At 38.2% G+C, this 21,621-nt stretch overlaps 2 protein-coding genes across 3 annotated transcripts in view; one reads left to right on the top strand and one right to left on the bottom strand.

The window, feature by feature from the left end:
- Positions 1-697, top strand: part of LOC124798242 (asparagine synthetase [glutamine-hydrolyzing]) — a 227,438-nt gene extending 226,741 nt beyond the window's left edge. For both annotated transcript variants that reach the window (XR_007016927.1, XM_047261559.1), the window contains exon 12: positions 11-697. The gene's annotated coding sequence lies outside the window, so the exon portion shown is untranslated. The remainder of the gene's footprint in view (positions 1-10) is intronic.
- Positions 698-18,055: 17,358 nt separating this feature from the next.
- The window catches only part of LOC124798146 (kinesin-like protein KIN-7M, chloroplastic), a 278,641-nt gene continuing 275,075 nt past the window's right edge, over positions 18,056-21,621 (bottom strand). The window contains exon 17 of the mRNA XM_047261426.1: positions 18,056-18,419. Coding sequence (XP_047117382.1) covers positions 18,183-18,419 — 237 coding nt within the window. The 3' untranslated portion in view covers positions 18,056-18,182. The remainder of the gene's footprint in view (positions 18,420-21,621) is intronic.

The raw sequence follows: 21,621 nt of genomic DNA, 5'->3' as shown, positions 1-21,621 counted from the left end.
TATGTTTCAGGAATTGTTGCAGATGGTAAGGAACACTATTTTGCAGCAAAAGGGTGTTGCAGCAGACAACTTAAAATGCTTGAAGTGGTGAATTAATAAGACTATTTTATTGTTTTGAAGATGACCATATTCCACTTTTTAATAATTTGTGTATGTGTATGATTTAAAGATTTTGTAATAAGTTTAAAGCCGCAGTACAGACCTCTATGATAGTACATAGTCCTACCATTCAAACACTTTTTCATAGGTTTCTATTGAGTTATCTTCTTTTGCTCTGTGCTCTGTCTGCCTGTGGTTATACCTTTGTTTCTATTAATAAATGTTTGCAAACATTACATTATTAGCAGTAACAACAGGAATAATGAGACACAGTGAAAACTCATTTTGTAGTCCTCTTTACAACTGCTTCGCCTGCTTCTTTGATGGAGTTCATGTGAACCAGTGTTAGTTTTAAGTCCGAAAGTTGCCATAGGGACCCTTCCATTGTATTAATCTTTTATTTTTGTATCGTATTCTACCACTTTATCTTGGGGTGTTCAAAGAGTTCGGAATACTACCTTAACAATACCATTTTTGTAAACTGCATTGTTATATTTAAATTTGAAGTGCTCAGTGCATTTTTACTGTTGTGATTATTCCATGAAGATGTAGAAAAAGTGAGAAAAACAAATAGAGAATATATATTTTACAGAATAAATTGTATTCACTTCATTGACCCTACATGAAATAGTTCTTTAGGACGTGGTGTACACTACTTTTATTCTTTACCCTTATAGCCTATTATCTGAGGACTAAAATAGACCACACAATTCATATTTTCATGGATAATAATAAGTGCACATATTAATTACATATTCCTGGTACTTATTAAAAGAAATTCTTAACACTACAACTACTTTCTACCACAGTGAAACTACATTTGAACCTCTTAATGAATTACCCAGTTACTAATAGTACTGTTAGTAATACGGGTTTTGTTCAGTCTTTGTTCACTTATTAGTAAATCCTAACTGTAGATGGTTGTTTCTGTTACTGGACCCATCCTCATAATACCCTTGTCAACAGCCAATGTCTGCTGGATTCCTTGGGCAGAAGACAGCTTGTCAGCAGCGTTTCCAAAATAACAAGCGATTCCATGATTCACTGTGATGTCTTGCCTCAAAGTCTTCCTTGGCATACCAGGATACTGCGGTTGCAGTATCATCCAAGATTTCTCAGTGTCGCTTTGGGATCCAACATCCTTAATTCCTGTGGTGTGAGTTGCAAACAATTGAACGCCATTTTCATCCCCAAATTAATACAGTAATTTCCAAATATGTAAAGACTGAAATACACAATACATTGATGACCATTATTACAACATCATGTTGTGGCACTGTCTACGTCAACAGACAGCACAAAAAAATCTATAGCCATCCTGTAGACAATGAGGTGCCGTAAACTCTCTCTCAACTGATGAGCACTAATTGGAACAAAACCCTCCACTTCAAGAATACTGTGTAACAGTTTGTACATACTGTTTCCTAATAAATTAACAAGAAACACTGAAGCAGAGCAATATGAAAGGTTTCTCGCAATTAACTTTGGTTTAACATTTGAATTTATCATAATGAATACATAAAAGAATGCTGACTACTCCACTGTCGATTGAAAATTGAGCAACATACATGTCAATACGACTTCAGGATCAACTCTCGCTGTATAGAAAGAATAGAAAGAGTAAGCCCGCCGCCCGCCCCCCCCCCCCCCCTCTCCAAACATAGCACAACAAATGTTTATATTCACATTACTTAATATGCACTACATGTGTCTTAGCATTATATTTGACTTGTCAGTTTGAATCATTGTCATAGCAGGATTAGTTTACTGAAAAACATGGTTGAAATACTATGAAAAAAATAAAGCACTAAAAAGGCATAGTTGGATGTAAATGTAACTTTGTGCATGTAAACACCACCGATGGGTATGTACATGATTCGCTGCAATTCTCAGTGATAGGTAGGACAGCCACCAGAGTGTATTAGTGTTGTTTCTATTTAGTGTTGTGCACAACCTGGTAGGGTATATAAATAGTGTGAACTGTTTTAGATTTTGAATGAACACAGAGATGTCACACACTCGTGTGAGACAGCATTATCGGCACCTGAAAAATTCTAAAAGGGGCCTCACTGTGGGTCTCCATTGGTCTGAACGATATCCAGACTTCTGACATATTGATATGTGACAATGGCCCAAAGTTAGACTTCATGGGAATGTGAAAGCAGGAACACTCGTCATCCACCAGATCTGAACACCGAAAGATGGTGTTGTTGTTGTGGTCTTCAGTCCAGAGACTGGTTTGGTGCCGCTCTCCATGCTACTCTATCCTGTGCAAGCGTCATCATCTTCATGCTCCTACATCCTTCTGAACCTGCTTAGTGTATTCATCTCTTGGTCTCCCTCTACGATTTTTACCCTCCATGCTGCCCTCCAATACTATATTGGTGATCCCTCGATGCCTCAGAACATGTCCTACCAACTGATCTCTTCTTCTAGTCAAGTTGTGCCACAAATTTCTCTTCTCCCAAATTCTATTCAATACCTCATCATTAGTTATGTGATCTACCGAAAGACAGGAACATCATATTGTGCACCAAACACATCATAACCCATTCACATCTACACCTTCCAGCTTAGAACAAGTAATGGACTCCCTGCAACATTCTGTACCATCCTACACCATTGGCTGGACACTAGCAGCAGCCACAATAGGGAATTACCATTACATACGTAGGCTGTGTTAGCACAACAGCACAAATGGCTGCATCTGGTGTGGTGCCATGTCTGCAAAACATGGACTGCTGATGAATGGTATCGCATTGTGTTTTTGGTGAATCACGGCTCTGCACTATCCTGAATGAGAGTTGTCGTTGAGTTTGGCAGTGACCCGTGGAGAGTTACCATTCTTCCTATGTTCTGGAGAAGCACAGCAGTGTCCAGTACAATCCTAGTGTCATGGTGTGGGGAGCCATCAGATATGACTTCAGGTCACAGCTGGTAGTGATTGAGGGAACTCTGCTGCCACAGCAGTATGTCAAGGACACCCTGCATCCTCATGTGCTACCTCTCATGCGACAGTATTGTGGTGCCATTTTTCAACAGGACAATGCCTACCGACAAATGGCACCTGTCTCTATGAAATGTTTCTGGGATGGTGAGGTTGACCCACGGGCAGCGGTATCCCAGATCTGTTCCTGACAGAAAATGAGAGAGACTAACTGGGTCATCAACTTCACCCCAGTGCCAGTGTTTCAAAGACCACCTACAACAGCTGTGGCCCAACTTGCCTCAGGAGAGAATACAACAGCCTTATGACAGCCTTTCCAATGAAATCAGTTCATGCTACCAGACCAGATGGGGTTCAATATCGTAGTAATAAGCAGCCTCATACTGTGAAGTTCTTTGTAAATTTGAGTCTATTTTGTAATCCCGAAATAACATCACATAACTTTCATTTTGTTTCCCCTTCCCCTTCTGGGTGCTCCACTTTTTTTGTTGCACTGTGTATGTTTAACCATTACAATAGCAGAGGAATGAATTGATTTAAGTCACTGTTGATGAACTATCCTGGGCACTTTATATTACTTGAATCCACTTACTCATGATGTTTCCTTACCATCTTACTCGGCACATTGATAATGGCTGTGGTCACTGTCAGAAAATTTGTTATAAAGACAGAACAGTTTTGAAGGAAGCAGTGAAATTGGTTTTCTCCCTTTCAGAGCTAGAGATGTTAATCAAAATTATACTGACAACTATCGAGAGTGAGAAAATAAATGTATTGCACAAACACTGAAGCTGATAGCAATGAAACCACAAACTACGGTGTACCCAGCTATGAGCAGTTGAACTATTCATTGTCAATTTCTCGTTCATGTTGAATTTTTAATGTTTTAATGGTTATGATATTGTAACCTTCTACAGTTATGTTATCGGCAGCCGTCTTTATCTTGATGCTGATAACAATAGGCATAACCATAATACAATTAAAATTAGCATTAAGTACTCGTAACATGCCTAACTGAGCTCTTGATGTATGTGGTATGTTGTTGTCGTAATGTCAGCAGCTCCAACAGTCACTATTGGCAACAGTTACTCGCTGTTATACAGGTCGTCCACATCTGCATACTCGTACTTTCACAAAACAGGGCCACCCCCTGCAACTGACTCATACAATTCTTCACTACTGTCTGGCACAGAACAGTTTCTGTAATACCAAATCACTCTTCAGCCTCAAGATACTTTGTGATTCATTGGTTGATTCCAAACTGCTCATTTTCTGAATTAAATTTATACTTTGAGTGGTCCATGGAAACACCAAAATTAAGTATAATTTTTTATAAGGAATGTATTGTAATTTATGGTGTAAACCCATACAGTTGGAAGTACATGACACTAGAAGGGAAAAAAGTCTCAGTAAACATAGATCCACAGACAAACTGTTTGTGAGCTGATTGCAACTTTGTGGTTACCAGCCACTACTGACATGTTTCTGTGTAAACACCACATGCTTGTCTGTGGTGTGGTCTTTGTTTACATTTTCGATATGTGGAGTCATAAACAGAATGGATACAACAGTAGAGTACACAGTCAGGGTGCCACTCATGTCAGTTGTTTACAGAGCATCAGTTATGTTGTACGAGTATTGGTGGTACACGGAACTTAATAGTAATGAAGAGTGTGCAGATATGCATTTCATATAGGGTATGGCTTATAGCAATCCACGAGAGGCTGCACACTTGTACAAAGAAGCATACGCTACCAGAAGGCAACACGAGGAACTGGGTGCTTCGTACATGCTACGGAAATGGGTAGGCCTGCAGGAATTACTTGTTTGCTTCAAGATGTGCTGGAAACAGTGTAACACTTCCCAGGACTCTCAACAGATTTCTGGAATGAGCCACAGTAGTGCTTGGAGAATAATGCATCACAGTGCAGTTCACCCACGTCACCTCCAACGAGTTCAGTATCTTAGTGAGGGGACTTTGGTCCTAGACTAACATTCTGTCAGTAGACGCAACGACCACTCTAAGTTTGACAATAAAATTGTATTTACAGATGAAGAAAGGCTCACTTGTGATGGCGTGTTTCATTATCACAATTCTCACATCTAGGCCCCAATCCAAGCGCTGTCAGTGATGTTTCCCATTGAATGTGTGGTTAGGGGTGTTAGTTGATGGTCTTAATGGGCTGTACATGTTAACAAACAAAACTCAATGGGCAAAATTAACTTTGGTTTCTGTAGCATTATCTAGTAGGATTGCTCAAGGATGTTCCCTTAGAGCAATGTCAGAGATTGTGGTACATGCACGATGGAGCACTGGCATATTTTGCTGCTTTCGTGAGTCAACACCTAACATGCCAATATGGCCAAAGGTGCACTGAGTGCGGAGGACGTGAACTGTGATCTCCAAGATCACCTGATCTGAACATTATGGATTTCTGTGTTTGATATTAGCTGCAGCATGCTTAGTGATGGATCTTTCACTGCCAGGCCAGCAGGCTCTGAGCACTATGGGACTTAACATCTGTGGTCATCAGTCCCCTAGAACTTAGAACTACTTAAACCTAACTAACCTAAGGACATCACACACATCCATGCCCGAGGCAGGATTCGAACCTGCGACCATAGCAGTCGCGTGGATCCGGACTGAGCGCCTAGAACCGCTAGACCACCGCGGCCGGCAGGCCAGCAGGCATGTGGCTCAGGCAGGAGAGTGTGTCTGCTGTGGCTGCCAGTGGGCACAAGGTAGTCAGTTTCTTCAAGGTGTAGTGTACGCCCCTTTAGTTAACACAGTTGAAGAATTGGAGCAGGGGCTTGTCAATGGTTATCACGAATTTCAAAATGATCAAGGCACATTTGAAAGGATTCGAAACTCATTGTGGTGACAGATACAATTCTGCATCAGGGTGCAAGGACGACACTTTGAACACCTCCTTTAGCTATGTGTACAGTCATTAAATGTGTTTTTGCAAAAAAACCTGCACTTTACCAAAGTATCTCTAATAAGGTTTCTTAATGTTGTAACCTTTTCCTACCTGGGAAGACATTCACACAGAATTTAGTCAGTGGTGACAGGTACTCACAAAATCTCAGTTTGTTTGCAGACCTGCATTCACTGAGACTTTTTGCTTCTAGGATCGTGTGCTTTCAATTATATCTGTTTATGCCATTCATTGTGATATGCCCTATATATTATTAACTAATTCTTCAGATTTTAATTAACAGTGGGTTTTGCATTTATAAGATCTGAATTTTGAAACTGCCTTCAATGTTTATGCCAATTAGATATTACTTGGTTTGAATGAAACTTTCCCCAGTACTTTTGTAGATTTTATAAGGGATTATGATGCCTACAGTGGAACTGTAGTGATGACTGGTTGAACCAACAAAAGACAAAGTTGCAGGTATGTTAAGTGTGTCATGACTTAACAAAAAAAGACAGTCTCTTGGCATAAGGAATTATTTTTAGAATGTAATAGTTGACATGGAGAGCTAGGCTCTTATTGATTCTTGAGAGGATGGTTAGTCATGTATACAGAGAACTGTTAACTGATGTTGTGGCACATATTAAACTAAGACACAAAGGAATTGAAGATGTTAGATGCCAGTTGGCACTGGTTTACATCAATGGGGCAAGTTGAAAATTCAACTGGACTAGGATTCGAACCCAGGTCTCTGCTTACCAGACAGATGTGCTGACCACTACACCATCCTACACAGTGCTCAGCGCAACTAGATGGACTACCTTAGCACACCACCTGTCACACCCAAATTCTCAACTTACACTACTGATATAGTGCCCATCCTCATTAGCCTCATTACTCGCGGCATCTCAGACTTCTGTCAGAGTTCAAGCTTCGTGTGCTTCTGCATTGAAGGTGTCACTGGCCATCATCATCTTAATTATAAACACAGAGTGGACCATTTTAATCCATAATGGGGAATAACTCAGGATAGAAATGAGATACAGCAAAATGTTTTGGATAAAAGTTGTAGGTGGAAAAGAGGGTCATGCATTGCTACTAATGGGCATGATCTTGAAGGTGATTTGGAGGTGAAAGTGATTTTTTTAACATAAGAACCCTAATATTTAATTTAAGATTTGGAAAGAGTGGCACATTTTTCATATGAAATGATACACTATTTGAGATTGTGGTTAGGTTTAGCGACAGTCAAATAAGCAAATATTTTTTTAGTTCTATTAGGTACAAAGTTATATACAAATTGGAAGCGTCATCCCGAGGAATGAGAGATGAGGGGACTCACTTAACGACTTGTAAATCTATTATCTTCATTTTATTTACATCTGTTCTGTCTTGCAAATGCCGCAATAACAGTTGTACATTGTGATGTATCTACTTTTGCCACAAAACATTAAGGCTTAATGTTGAAATTTCTGTTCGCTTTTTCCACGTCACAAATAGGGTATTCGGGAAACAAAAATGACCCTTCAAATGATCTTTGGTAATTACCTTTAAGATTATGATATGTGACCCCTTATGCTTATTCCAATTTGTATCTAATGTTGTGTTTTGCTGTATCCCTCCTCTATTTTGAGTTAATCCCTACTTGAAAGTAAAAACATGTTTGCTTATTTGACCTCCTTTGAACCTTGCTTGCCATGACCTTGAATAATGTATCATTTTGTACATAAAATTTGCCACTCTTTTCAAATTTTAAATATTAGGGTTTCCATTTAAAAAATCAGTTTAACCTCTAAATTAGCTTGAAACCCACATTCAAGGTCACGGGCATTAGTAGCAATGTGTAACCCTCTTTGCCACCTACAACTTTTATCTAACACATTTTGCTGAATCTCATCTGTCCCAGTTGATTCCCATTATGGATATAAATGGACCACACGGTATATATAAAAATATGCGATCAAAAGCAGTGTGCCTCATAAAAAGGGTGTTTTGAAAAACAAGGCTCCAATTTATTAAGACAGAAGTGAAAAAATCACCATGTTCCAAGATTTTGTAATTAGTTGTTAAGATGGTTTACACGATATCTTTCACCTCAGCGGGGGGCCATGTGACATTACATTTTTATGAAACGACGTGTGCCACTCCCAGGCTTTCATGCAAATGAAAAATGTTCATGACATTCCATAGTATGTGCTGCGACATCCCAGTGCGGAAAATATTGTTACAATATGTGCAGAAGGGAGAATCCTTTTACATCTACAAGGTAGGATGGCAAGTGAGCGTTCACACCTGCTGTGTGGGGCCATTTGTTCCTTGGTGCCGTGCTTTGAAGGTCTTTACAAGACAAGGGAAAAGAGAGAAGGCCATGGCTAGAACAAATGCTGCAAAAATTACTTGCAAAATGTCTTGTGTAGAGAACACTTCTTGTCTTGATCTTATCCAAGGAACATCAGTTTTAAAAAGATCTGTCAACATGCACTTTGAGCGAGATTGTATATTGAGACATGATGATTTTTTAAGAGAAAGTGTTAATACAGAAAATTTCTAGTTCAGTCGTTTATGTTATTCAAGTAGCCTGGGAGACATTAAGCTCTCTTTCAGCACCCATCCACACATAAGGAGATGAAGTCCGGTGAAGACTGCTGCAACACTGTTAGGTGGAACTAAGTAGCAGGGCCACCTCAACAAACATCAAGAATGATGATTGAGAGAAATTTTACGAAGTAGATCTACTGAAAACTTGTGCAAGTTTATTGTGTTGTACTTAAATATTGTTATTATTGAAGAAAAATAATGACAGAAACAAAAATTTGGGAAAAAAAATGTTTTGATAAATTAATGGATACAGAGGCACACATTTTATTTAAGTTATCAAGGATTAATTAAAATCAGAGGACTTTGCTCACATTAAAAACTTCGTTAAAATGTTGTAAGCAAGTTAGGAACATCTCTTATCTATTGTATCATCAGATATCAATGGTAGGCAATGACAACCTCTTAAGTCCATCTGTCCCTGAAAACTCAGTTCCAGTAACCAGTAACTCCATAATCAGAGAGAGATTTGAAAGTGCATAGATTCCTCTACACTGTCAATAACCAGGCTTCTACTACACATTTTATAAGAATCCGGTTTTGCTTTGCCTGCAAAATTTAACAAAATGAAGTTACGAGGTTTTCATTGCCTACCATCAATATACGAAAACTGGGTACACAAATGTGAGACGCTGTTTCACCACGAGAACGACTGTTAATTACTCTTCAGTTTCTGCATACAGTGTTTATTATTTGTATTAGAAACGTAACATTAAATAACAGCTAAAATTTGAAGACATGTGCACTACCATTCTACTTCCTCCCCCTTGGTTAAACACGGAAATTGGAAAACTTCTTTGGTACTTCTTTGGCTGATGGTGGCCAATGAAATATATTTAGGGGTTCCAATGGTACATCTGTCTTTGTGCTATTCTCATTTTCAAACCCAACATTTTCGTACTAATACTGAACACACAATAATTGTGCAAGTTTTTCTTGAACTTACAGCAACTGACAAGTTCAGAAAGTATTTCCACAAGATGCAAGAAACTGTTTCCGCTATCTCACGGAAGATAATTCTGGAAGTTGAGGATGAAAACTGCATGGTTACTTGCTAGTAGACATGCACCTTTAGATCTTGACTAGAGTTATCTTACAAACTGATATTAGTCACCACTGTTCAATTCACAGAATTCTTTTACATCAGAAACTGATACCTAACAACCAGTTACACAGTCTTACTTTGATATCGTATAATGATGTAGACTGAGCAGATTAAGTCACTATATTATGGATTTTGAGATAATTCATTGTGTGCAAGTTCCCTGGTTTTTTGAGATTTTTCTGTACCACAATCTTATTTTGTTTTGGTGTTGTAGCCATGTATTTGTTCTCTGATAGTTTCATGGCGCTGTTCCTAACAAAGAGTACATGTTTGTGAATACACAGATTTACAAGCCTGACCTTGCTAAAGAGGGGATGGTAGTGTTCCTCAGGACCAGTCTTGTGCATTACATGTTATTTTATGCTTTGTGTTTTTTATAATACTGTGTAATGTGTTTGTTGCCATACGAAAAGCCCATTTTAAGGGAAGCAGGAAAAACTCTAGATTGTAAAGATCTGTCAAATATGAAAGTCAACTGTGTACAGATTAAGACTATTTGTTGTTGTTGGTTTTCTTTTTATGCTGTTACAGATTGAAAATTTTAAGGCTTTTCTTTTTATTTCAGTGACTATACTAGAACAACAGTTACACAAACGTCCTTCTGGCTGCTGGTCATTATGCAAATCTCTCACAAGTCCTGTGGGCTGCGTGGAGTTTTCTGAATTTGGTCAGAAAAATTATCTTGGGCTATAGGTTCCCATGCTGCCTTGCATTTATTGGGTGCAAAGTCTCTGTCTTCAAAAGGAAACTGTTTTTCGTATATGACCTTCAATTTGTTTATCTTTTTTTTTTCTTCAAATTCCAGGAACACTTCATAAGTAGTGTCCTGCTCAGCCCTTTGTTTGAAAGACAGTGTGTGTAGAGTAAAGTAAGAGCTTATTTTGGATAACCCTAGCCAGTCCCTCAATATACCAAAATTTTTTACTTATGTATACCAGAAAAGGTAGTTTTCTTAATGGTTGGCAGGGATAACATAATTCTGCAAGTTATAAAAGAGTTATCAAAGGTATTTTCAATTTTAGTTTTATTATTGGACACTTACAGATAAAGTTACAAATTGTACATTTTTACTTCTTACCCACATTACATTAAGCACATTAGAGTAAATTGATGTTTCATTACAGAGTTTGAGGAGCAATAGGCAAAGCATCGATTTGCAATGCCAACTATACAATTTCTATATGACAGTTAACTAATACTAACTATGCAGAAATCATTACTTGTAGCACACTATATAGTTCAGTTTTAATCAAATGAACTTGGAAGATTCAGAAAAGTTCTTGAGATCTGCTCATCTGTGCTTGCCATTTCAATGCTGAAATCTTGACAGATGACAATTTTTATTTATACCTTACTATTTTTCAAACCAGAAATTCACTTAAAATCAGCATTATTAACATCACCTTATATACCCTTACATTATTAAGTTTTCATCTGTCACTTCCATACTGCTAAATTCTCCATTTACCTCTGATACAAATGCTAGCAATCACCATTTTTCATGCCTTCAACAACATATGCTTAAGGGACAAAAGTATCTATCTTTCTGTTAATTTCCTCTATCTATCTCCCTCCTTCTAATTTTCAATTCCATGTTTGTTATTTATCTCTGTACCAAATATTACATTCTCTGTCTTTATACTGCTTGTATTAGGAGGTGATTAACTTGCCACATTAGTGACTCCTGTAGCTTTTGTCTTGTGCTGCTGATTGTGACCCAGCAAAAACCCTGAATTCATAAAGTTGGTTGTCTCCCACTGCTGCAGTCACAGATGTGCAGCATAGCTGCTTATGATTGGTTTCCTTTTCTTTCTCTTGCAGATTGTGGATGTGTTTCTTGCATGTAGTCTCCTTTGTTCTACTGCTGCTATATTTTCCCCTAAATATTTGTCTTGCTCTGTGTGAGAGATTGCAGTGGATACAATGTCCTTCCCTTACTTTTCTATCTGCTGATGTATTTGTTTCCAGTGAATCTAATTTCTGTTGTACCTGTAGCTGAAGTTGAAGGTTTTCTATCTGAAGTTTTCCACTCTAGCTATTCTGGTACTGTTGCTCTGTAAACTTTTCCTTTTCTCGTTACATTTTCAACAATTATACAGAGCATTTATTCATCACCTGTCTCATTCAGATGAAGTCTAGATGCTGTGTGTAGATCTATATCTTTATAAGTATTGACAAACCTCTTACCTTGCCCTTACTATTTTACTTAGGTTTCTGTTCATATGTTGAATTCATTAATTCACTTATGACCAGTGCTCCAAGTCTGTTCAGTGTTATTCTCAAAGCAAAAACATATATATTTTTCAAGGAAAACAAATTTTTTTCTTAATGAACAAAGTGCAGAATTAGGCTCATTTTATGCAGTGCCAATTGTACCTACCCAAATAACTGCATAATCTTGTTACATTATGTTGTTATGTAGCATTATAGTCATGGGGGCTCTGAGCATTGCTATTCTCTGGTAATTATTTGCACTACGTTACTTCATGTCAGCCATGACTGAAGTATGAAATAAATAGCTTAGGCTTGTTTGTTAGAGGTAATCTGCCTGCATTCCCAACTTCCTGTTAGGCTTAATGACTGAGGCACCAGTCAATCATTTTTCCTTTCAAATGTGACCTAACTGTGCATGGTAATCACTGTTGTTGACTGTTCAGTTACAATACTGTAGAGAGCTATGGAAAGTAGGATGGATGGGCACAGTTGAAACTGTACAGTATTACTTTTTTCCATATATTAAGTTTTCTATCATCTGCAACCAAGTTGTGAATTTTCATTGGTTTGACTACTGTTTCTTTGGTTTTATTTCGTGCTTGTAGAATTGGCTTTTATTTCCAAGTGCCTTTATCTTATTTTTTGACTTTAGTATGGTGGTGGTAATTGCTGTTGCCTTGGCCCCTCTCAGTATTTATTAAATATGACACAATGCCAATTGTGTCTACACAAATAACTGCATAATTATGTTATTTTATGCTGTTATGGTGGGAAGCAACCTATTTTTTCCTTAGAAATTTAATTTTTTTATGGAAAAAATGGAGATAGATAGGTTTTTTTTACACTGCTATGAGCTCTCTCAAAAATATTGGAAATGCTAATGCTGAAAAGATTTCTTGATTTTTTTGGACAAACAGTTTTCTTATAACATCATCCCACAAAATGTGATGTAAAGGGAAATTATGTGATTTTGAATGTTAATTACTCAAGTAATGCATCATACTGATGATAGGAGGAAAATAATAATAATAATAATAATAATAATAATAATAATAATAATAATAATAATAATACACAAAGCAATCACTCATATAAACACATTGGCTACACCATTGTAATTTCATAACCACTTCTACAACCCTTTAGATCACATAACATCAACAGATACAAAGAAAGTAAATTGGAAAAAGAAAACACTACATGGCAAGCACCCGATTCATCTAACACAGCCACACATCGATCAAGACGCATCCAACACATGGCTAAGAAAAGGCAATATATACAGTGAGACGGAAGGATTCATGATTGCAATACAGGATCAAACAGTAAACACCAGATATTACAGCAAGCATATTATTAAAGATCCCAATACCACAACAGATAAATGCAGACTTTGCAAACAACAAATAGAAACAGTAGATCAAATCACAAGCGGATGTACAATACTAGCAAATACAGAATACCCCAGAAGACATGACAATGTAGCAAAAATAATACATCAACAACTTGCCATACAACATAAACTAATAAAACAACATGTTCCCACATACAAGTATGCACCACAAAATGTACTGGAGAATAATGAATACAAATTATACTGGAACAGAACTATTATAACAGATAAAACAACGCCACATAACAAACCTGACATCGTACTCACCAATAAAAAGAAGAAATCAACACAACTAATCGAAATATCCATACCCAATACAACAAATATACAGAAGAAAACAGGAGAAAAAATTGAAAAATACATCCAACTGGCTGAGGAAGTCAAGGACATGTGGCATCAGGATAAAGTTGACATTATACTACAGGAGTCATACCACACAATATCCACCAGTACATCAACGCAATACAGCTACATCCAAACTTATGTATACAACTACAGAAATCTGTAATTATAGCGCTGGCAGGTCGATAGACACACAAACAAACACAAACATACACACAAAATTCAAGCTTTCGCAACAAACTGTTGCCTCATCAGGAAAGAGGGAAGGAGAGGGGAAGACGAAAGGAAGTGGGTTTTAAGGGAGAGGGTAAGGAGTCATTCCAATCCTGGGAGCGGAAAGACTTACCTTAGGGGGAAAAAAGGACAGGTATACACTCGCACACACGCACATATCCATCCACACATACAGGTCTGTATGTGTGGATGGATATGTGCGTGTGTGCGAGTGTATACCTGTCCTTTTTTCCCCCTAAGGTAAGTCTTTCCGCTCCCGGGATTGGAATGACTCCTTACCCTCTCCCTTAAAACCCACTTCCTTTCGTCTTCCCCTCTCCTTCCCTCTTTCCTGATGAGGCAACAGTTTGTTGCGAAAGCTTGAATTTTGTGTGTATGTTTGTGTTTGTTTGTGTGTCTATCGACCTGCCAGCGCTTTTGTTCGGTAAGTCACCCATCTTTGTTTTTATATATAATTTTTCCCACGTGGAATGTTTCCTTCCATTATATTGAAATCTGTAATTATTGATACATGCTCAATTACCCGAAAGTTCCTAAATGCAATGTAACATATACCGTACAGTTAAAAGGAAGTCACGCTTGATCAAGGTCCTCGTCACTTTCCATTTTTAACCAGACCTAAGGTCTGAGAAAGGAAAGAAGATGAAGATGATGATAATGATAATAATAATAATAATAATAATAATAATAATAATAATAATAATAATGGCATGTAACTGCATAATTTTGAATTGAATTAATAATCAAAATGAACTTCCTCCTGCCTTGCCTAACCTTTAAATACCTAATATCTTAAAGAGTCAAAATTGTCAAGCACAAATGTTGTTCATCGGAAAGTGGAAAAATTTGGTGGCACAGGACTGATAACATTCAGTTTGAAGACAACAAATCATTTGCTTGATAGTAACAGTGAGGATTGGACTTCATAAAGAAAACTACAACTACAACATCGTGCACGAGTTAATAGGAGTGAGAAGCTAAGTAAAGTGCATTGTACATAACAAGAGGTGGGAGGGGGCAGTAAAAAATAGAGGGAAAAGACAACGAAAGATGTAGAAAACTAAAACGGAGTGAAGCCAAGAGTACTTACAGTGAAGAAAAGCCAAGACGGAAGAAGTTAATGTAAATTAAGGCCAGGTGGGTGGTGAGAACCAAGGACGTGTATTAGTGCTGGTTCCCACCTGTGGAGTGCTGAGAAAATGGTGTCTGGGTGAAGAATGCAAATGGCGCCGAGATCACGATTGTCAGGTTGTAGGGCATGCTGTGCAACAGGATATTGTGAGTTTCCAGTATATACCCTCTGACAAGTGCAGAGTTAGTTGAATTGGGACACATCAGTAGTGATAACTCCGAGGTCCATCCGTCTACAAAGCATCTTTACGTTGCATTAATTATGCTGAAAATCAAGTCGAGTTGAGTTCAACTCTAAACTTGGTGTGCACACTGCATGGTGATGTGCTCCTGCTTTCCTCCCACCTCTGAATCAATATACAGCCAGTTGCAGGGGATCTACTCTTCAACATTAACACTGTGCAATTTGGCTTGTCATTTTTCTGTTTAGCGCCCGAAAACCTCAAACCTCATTTTTCTCAGTGTTAGAGATGACAGCAGCAATAATTAACAGAGGAAACAGCAGGACCAATGGGGTATCGAACCCAAAATCTTGAGGTTTGTAATCTTGAACTTAACCCACTGAGCCACCGATGCACATTTCTGGACAAACCAGTAATAAGTAATTTATCAGTTAAAATCTGCACTGAGCCAAAGGAACAAACTAGAATTCAGTCAATACAGTAAATAAACAAAATTCAGTGGCATTCTATGTCATTCGTTATTTAAGCTACTGATAACAAATCTATATTAATAATAGAGCTGTTAGACCGTATTGTCTGTCTTTGCACAAACTAAGTTCCAAAAGTAGTAGATGAATTTTCATGGAGTTTTTGAGGGTAACTTGAGCATATGGCTCAGAAATCATTTTAGGAGGAGCCGGCACTCATGCCCTACTGTTTACAAGACCATTGACAATACTGAAATCGACAATGAAATCACTACTGAACCAAGGAAGAAAACAAAGTGTAGGTGAAAGCTATGGGTTCTCTTGCTGTACTCGATTTCTGCACTTTTTAACGATGATAAATTTAGTCACGGTAATGAATGTAATGGATGGCTTACCATGGTGGTTGTTTGCTGTGGAGGTATTGAGAATATGGGTGGCCTTGACAGTTTTAATAATCGTGATGGCACTGCTTATCGTACTTTTAATGCTGATGAAGTTTTTATTAAGGACATGATATTATTACTCTATGACGCCTTTTGTCTGAGGACCCATGGACGTCATAAGGTGGATCAAGATGAAGCTATTTCTGTTTGGCGTATAGGATCTGATATTTGTGAAAATGTAAAACTTGTTGGTGATTTGACGGTATATTACCATAATTAAAGAAACCTGATCCCGCCAAGAACCGAGAAGTGATTCTTGGTGTTGTAGCTCTAGGATACTCTCCATATGAGGGCACCCCTGTGCAACTTAAGCATAGTTTGGGGCACTGTATAGGCTTTAGTTCATCAAAACTGGATTTGGAAAATATGTATTGTGATTTACAGTTTAGTAAAACTTTAAAATTTTACAGACGTTGAGTAGTGTGTCTGCACGGATTTTTGTGGAATTTTCATGGGTAACTTCAGCATAGCAATGGGCACTGTATTGGCTATGTTTCATCAAGATCAGATCACTGTGAAAAAAGATATACATATTATAAGTATGTATGTATGTATGTTCTACTGCTCCTATGAGACTACTGGACCGATTTCAACCAAACGTGGTACACATGTCACTTAGTGACGGTAAAGAATTGCAAGAGAGGGAGGTGTTAAGAACAATCTAGCTATCAGATGGGCAAGAGTGGGGGTGAGAAAGAAGTGGAAGGGACAACACACGAATACCTAGGTTTTATTTATCCAGTATTTGAGAACGAGAGCACTTAGTGTATTGCAACAAACTCCACACGCAGTTTCAAACCTTTACAAAACTTTATTTGCTGACACGCACGCCCAAATAATTCAAAGAAAAAAGTTTACACTTACTACATTTTCACTGTTGATGCAGTAAACCTGTTGCCTCAGGTATGACGTCTAAATTTATTACTTCTTTGCTAATAACTCTATTTACAACACATTTAGCAGACAGTTTCCACATATGCCACTGACTGTACCTACAAAATTATATCGCTGTATGGCACAGAGAGAGGGAATGAGGAGATAGATATAGAGGAGGGGCAGAGAGAGAGGCTGACTTATCAAACTGTATATACATACCTGGGCAACGTTGGGTACTCGGATAGTAATAAATAATTATCCATAGTTGCAGACAGGAATAATCCTTTCATCTGTGAATAACTTACTTGTGAATAAATTTGTTTGAATGATCTACTTATCTGAATAATTGTCTAGACAGAAACCGATTCGAATAATGCCAATCTCTGCTCGCTTATCTTCCCAGTCAGTGCAGTCAATGTTACCAGCTTTAATGAGTTCTTTTAGTCCATTTGCTAGATTTACTTATGAGAGCCTGTAGTGTACCTGGACTGAAGTTTTTTGATGATTATAAACAAAGTTGACAGTTGCAATCAGTTGTCATGCTCCTCAATCAAAATATTTTTTACTTATTCTATCCGAAATATGTGTCAATGTCAGTGCAACTTTAGCTGCAGACTGAATGCAAACATTATTTCAATAGTTATTCATTGATGCAAAGTTACAGTTTCACAACTACATCTATGACCTACAGTATCTTTAAATGTTCGGTTATCACTAATTTTCATTATACGTAAACACATTTAGTCACTGTGGTAACATTTGGTGAATCTCAGGTATAGAAAATACACATTCTCTGTAGGAAACATGGAAAATCAACAGCTAAAAAGAAATTCTAGTTCTAAATGCATTCCAACACTTGCTGGACCCATTTGTGCTGCTATACTGAGACAAACCTGTTACCTTAGCTGCATGGCAGGGATTCTAGTCTGTTGGCCCGCACTCAGAAAGTAAACTCCGTATGATTGTGAGTAAGGAACGTGCATGACCAAAGCAAGTTATGTGGATGAACACTGCTCACGAGTGAGGATGCAGTGTCCTAAGTGCACGCGCGCACACGCACACATACTATTTAGGAATTAATTTCCTTTGAAATGAATAAACTGTTAAATATTTCAATAAGAAAAGTTTTATTGTTTCTCATTATATAAAATCTTGTCTGAATCTACACGCGCGCGCGCACACACACACACACACACACACACACACACACACACACACACACACACACCACTCTTATGGTTTGTCAATGTATGGATATTTCACATTCTCCTTGCCAGCTGGCTTAGCATGTCCAAGACATAAAATCTCATCATCTCGTAATGTATATGCTAAGTTCCGGATAGCCAAAGGTTCTGGCTTTTGTTTCAGTTCCTTTATTTGGTCCCTCAGCTTGGCACAAAGTGTTACTTGCATATTCTTCTCTTGTAGGCGCTGTTCAGCTCTACTCTTCCAGAAAAGAATTTGCCCATTCTATTAAAAAAAAAAAAAAAGAGGGTTAGTTTCCACCACTTTTAAAAATAAAACACTAAACATTACGTTGATAAACTAGAATGAACATTATTTACAAATTACATGCTTATTTTGGACAAAGAATGTGCTTTTTCATAAGATATTACTTTATTTTTCTTCAGTTCCTCACTTAATAAACCACTGTTACAGAATTCTCTCACAATTGCATCTGCACAACATGTAAGTGAGGTAAGACTGTGTAAACTCTGCTGTGTTTCGCCACTCATGACGCTTCTCTGATAGTGATGAATCATTAACAAACCAACTGAAAATAAATCACTTCATTTTAAGTGGAATGCATTTTAGATAGTAAGCAAAGCAGAGGTCTCATCTTTTTGAATGGTCACCATGCAAGTGGGTGCATGGGGGACCCAACTCAATATTTACAAAGAACGTGGAGCATAGGCTTCGGTGTTGAATGGCACTTCCCATCCAGTGCTCCACATTTCCCCTACAATGCCTTCCTGTAGCCCCCACCACTACCACTCTCCCAATGCATGCCCTGCCGTCTGCACATCTACCAGCTGCGGTATTCAGCACTTCTAGGCATCAGTATAACCTGTGAGGTCAAGGAGCTGTTTGGTTTCCTCTATGAAAAAGTGATTCCACTACTGCAGCGTATATACATGGGCAAGGAAAAAATATTCCCATTTTTACCAGTTAAAAGTACACTTTTTCCGTGTTAAGTGACAGTATACTTTTCCTCAGAACTGTAAAATTATCAATCCTATGAATGGTTATGGGTTTATACACTGGCGTATAATTTCCTGGCACTTTAGAAAATGAAACTCAGACAAAAAAACACCTTTTGGAAAGATGTCTGATGTGCAGTAAGATGTATACTGCATATTTTCGTATTACGAAAGTATAAATTTGAATTCCACGAAGCACCGCATGTTACTTTCCGAAGCATTGAAATCGAGGTTGCGATGCAATTTTGTAAGCCAGCCATAGCTCATGTCATCTGATCTCGCCAGCTGGTGGCAGCAGATATTCAGAGCATACGACATGTAATGTAGTCAGCCAATAGCAACATCACTGTTAAGTAGCGTGAACACACAAATGGGAAAAGTTACTTGTTAAAATTAATGTGGATAATGTTGCTACAAGAAAAGAAAAGCTTTCACATATAATATTGGTTTACAACACATTAATAAGCTGCAAGAGTAGCTAAGCTTTCACACATAATGTTGATTTCTTTTTTTTAGTGCGTGTTACACATTAAGATACATTACACAAATGTGCCAGTAAAATTTTTAAAAACGACATAAATGTCTGATCTTCTGGGCCCAAAATTATTCTAATTGGTCATACTCAAAGAGATGATTTTTAAATGAGAGTCAAATGCTCTGTAATTTAAGAAATTCATCGTACATTCTCACATATAGTTAATTTGTGCAAAAGTAAATTTACTTTTAAAGTAACACTTTTCAAACAACCATTCGCAATATTTTCCTGCAATCTGTTAGAAATGTTCACTTTAGCAGTTGCCACAGAGCCCGGGTAACAGGTGTCACTGCGCTTGCGCAGCTACACTGAAGGAGGAAGCCCGTATATTCGTATGTGTAATACATTAGATAATCTTACTTTATGTCATAACCGAAACAAGACATTAGAGTATACTCCAAGGGCATTGGAATTTTGTGAGCCATATTAAAATGCATAATTCGGCTTGAAGTGCACTTGAAATGCAGCAAACAGTTGACTCTAGCCAATAGTGTGGAATTAAAAACTTCATTTCAAATAAATTGATTGCCTCAGCGGAAAAGATTAATAAAAGCCAAATTTTCTTTAGCAAACCGGGAGGGGGGGGGGGGGGGGGGGGACTTCACTGTTCTACGAGGTGATTAATGCTTGACCATCAGAAAGGTGTAAATAAAATAAAATCTGAAATTAATAATATGTTTTGGCCTTCTGTAATTATGTGAATGTATTTTAATTTACTTGACAGCTCCCGACTACAGAAATCTGCTTTGTTTTCATTTGGCATGAGAGCAATAAACGAAGAGGAAACAGCAAAATCACAAGACAAACACGGGTCATGTGGAGACTACCCACCTTCCCCTACTAGATAGTGCTGCCAGAAGTGGGAAAAGGTACTACACGACTCAACTGCGCATGCGCATGATCTCGCTCGCAACTGCTCAGACGAATGTAATGTAAGCAATTGTGACGTCACGCTCATCGGAGGCAATTTTTTGTTATGAAGCATTGCATAGTCTTCCTAAAGCCTTTGACACACTTTGCTGTTGGCATACGCTTGTATGAGCACTGTATTTTTTTTTTGTTGTATATGGCGCATTTCCTTTTACATTTTTTCCTCTTGTTCGTGTTTTAGTGCTGAAAAAATTCCTGGGTTTTTCCCGGATCTCCCAGTTGTCCCCTTCATATACACCCTGTACTGACTGACGGTCTCTTCCACCAGAGGTTTTATGTGGTATGGAGGCCCATATGGCCCTGATAAACAGGTGGTGCTTCCCAGTCAGTATATCGTGCTGCATAATGGGGACAACTGGTAATGAAATTGGCAGATTGAATGACTCAGCAAAATGTGTCAACATGTCCACAAAATTCTCTCTTCTTTCCCTACAAGTGTGTGAGTTAGACTATAAAAGCCATGCCCTGCTGTAGAAGTAGTCAGGTTAGTTCGACTTTGATAGGTACCAGCATCGGCAGATCAGGACTGGGTCACAGATGTGTTTCAGAGCACAGAGCAGCAGTGTAGGGCACGGCAGCACTGAATCCAGTCCAACAAACAAGCCCTATCAGAGACGCCAAGTGACACATGCATGTGCACCCACAAAGATCACAAAGATACAATCGAGCTCCACCACAGACACACACACACACACACACACACACACACACACACACACACACACACACAAAGGGCTGACCAGCTGCAGCTTGATCCTGCTGGCAGCACTTGTAAACAGTAGGGGGCACTATGACAGAAGAAAATGAGGGATAGCACACATGTAGACAGAGTATATGTTTACACGACTGTAACAGTTATTATAAGTATAGTTTATGGCATTGCTGAACATTAAGCAGCAGATTTGTGCACTGCTCCCTGGTGCGACAGGCCCTGTAGACATGTGGCTGTGGCAGGTTTGCAGCTGTGGTAAAACCACACTATTGTCAAGATAGTGATCATTCTGGC

Source organism: Schistocerca piceifrons, chromosome 5, assembly GCF_021461385.2.
Source record: "Schistocerca piceifrons isolate TAMUIC-IGC-003096 chromosome 5, iqSchPice1.1, whole genome shotgun sequence".
NCBI classification, from domain to species: domain Eukaryota; kingdom Metazoa; phylum Arthropoda; class Insecta; order Orthoptera; family Acrididae; genus Schistocerca; species Schistocerca piceifrons.
The sequence above is the reverse complement of the archived record's forward strand: the minus strand, read 5'-3'. Positions and strand labels throughout refer to the sequence as shown.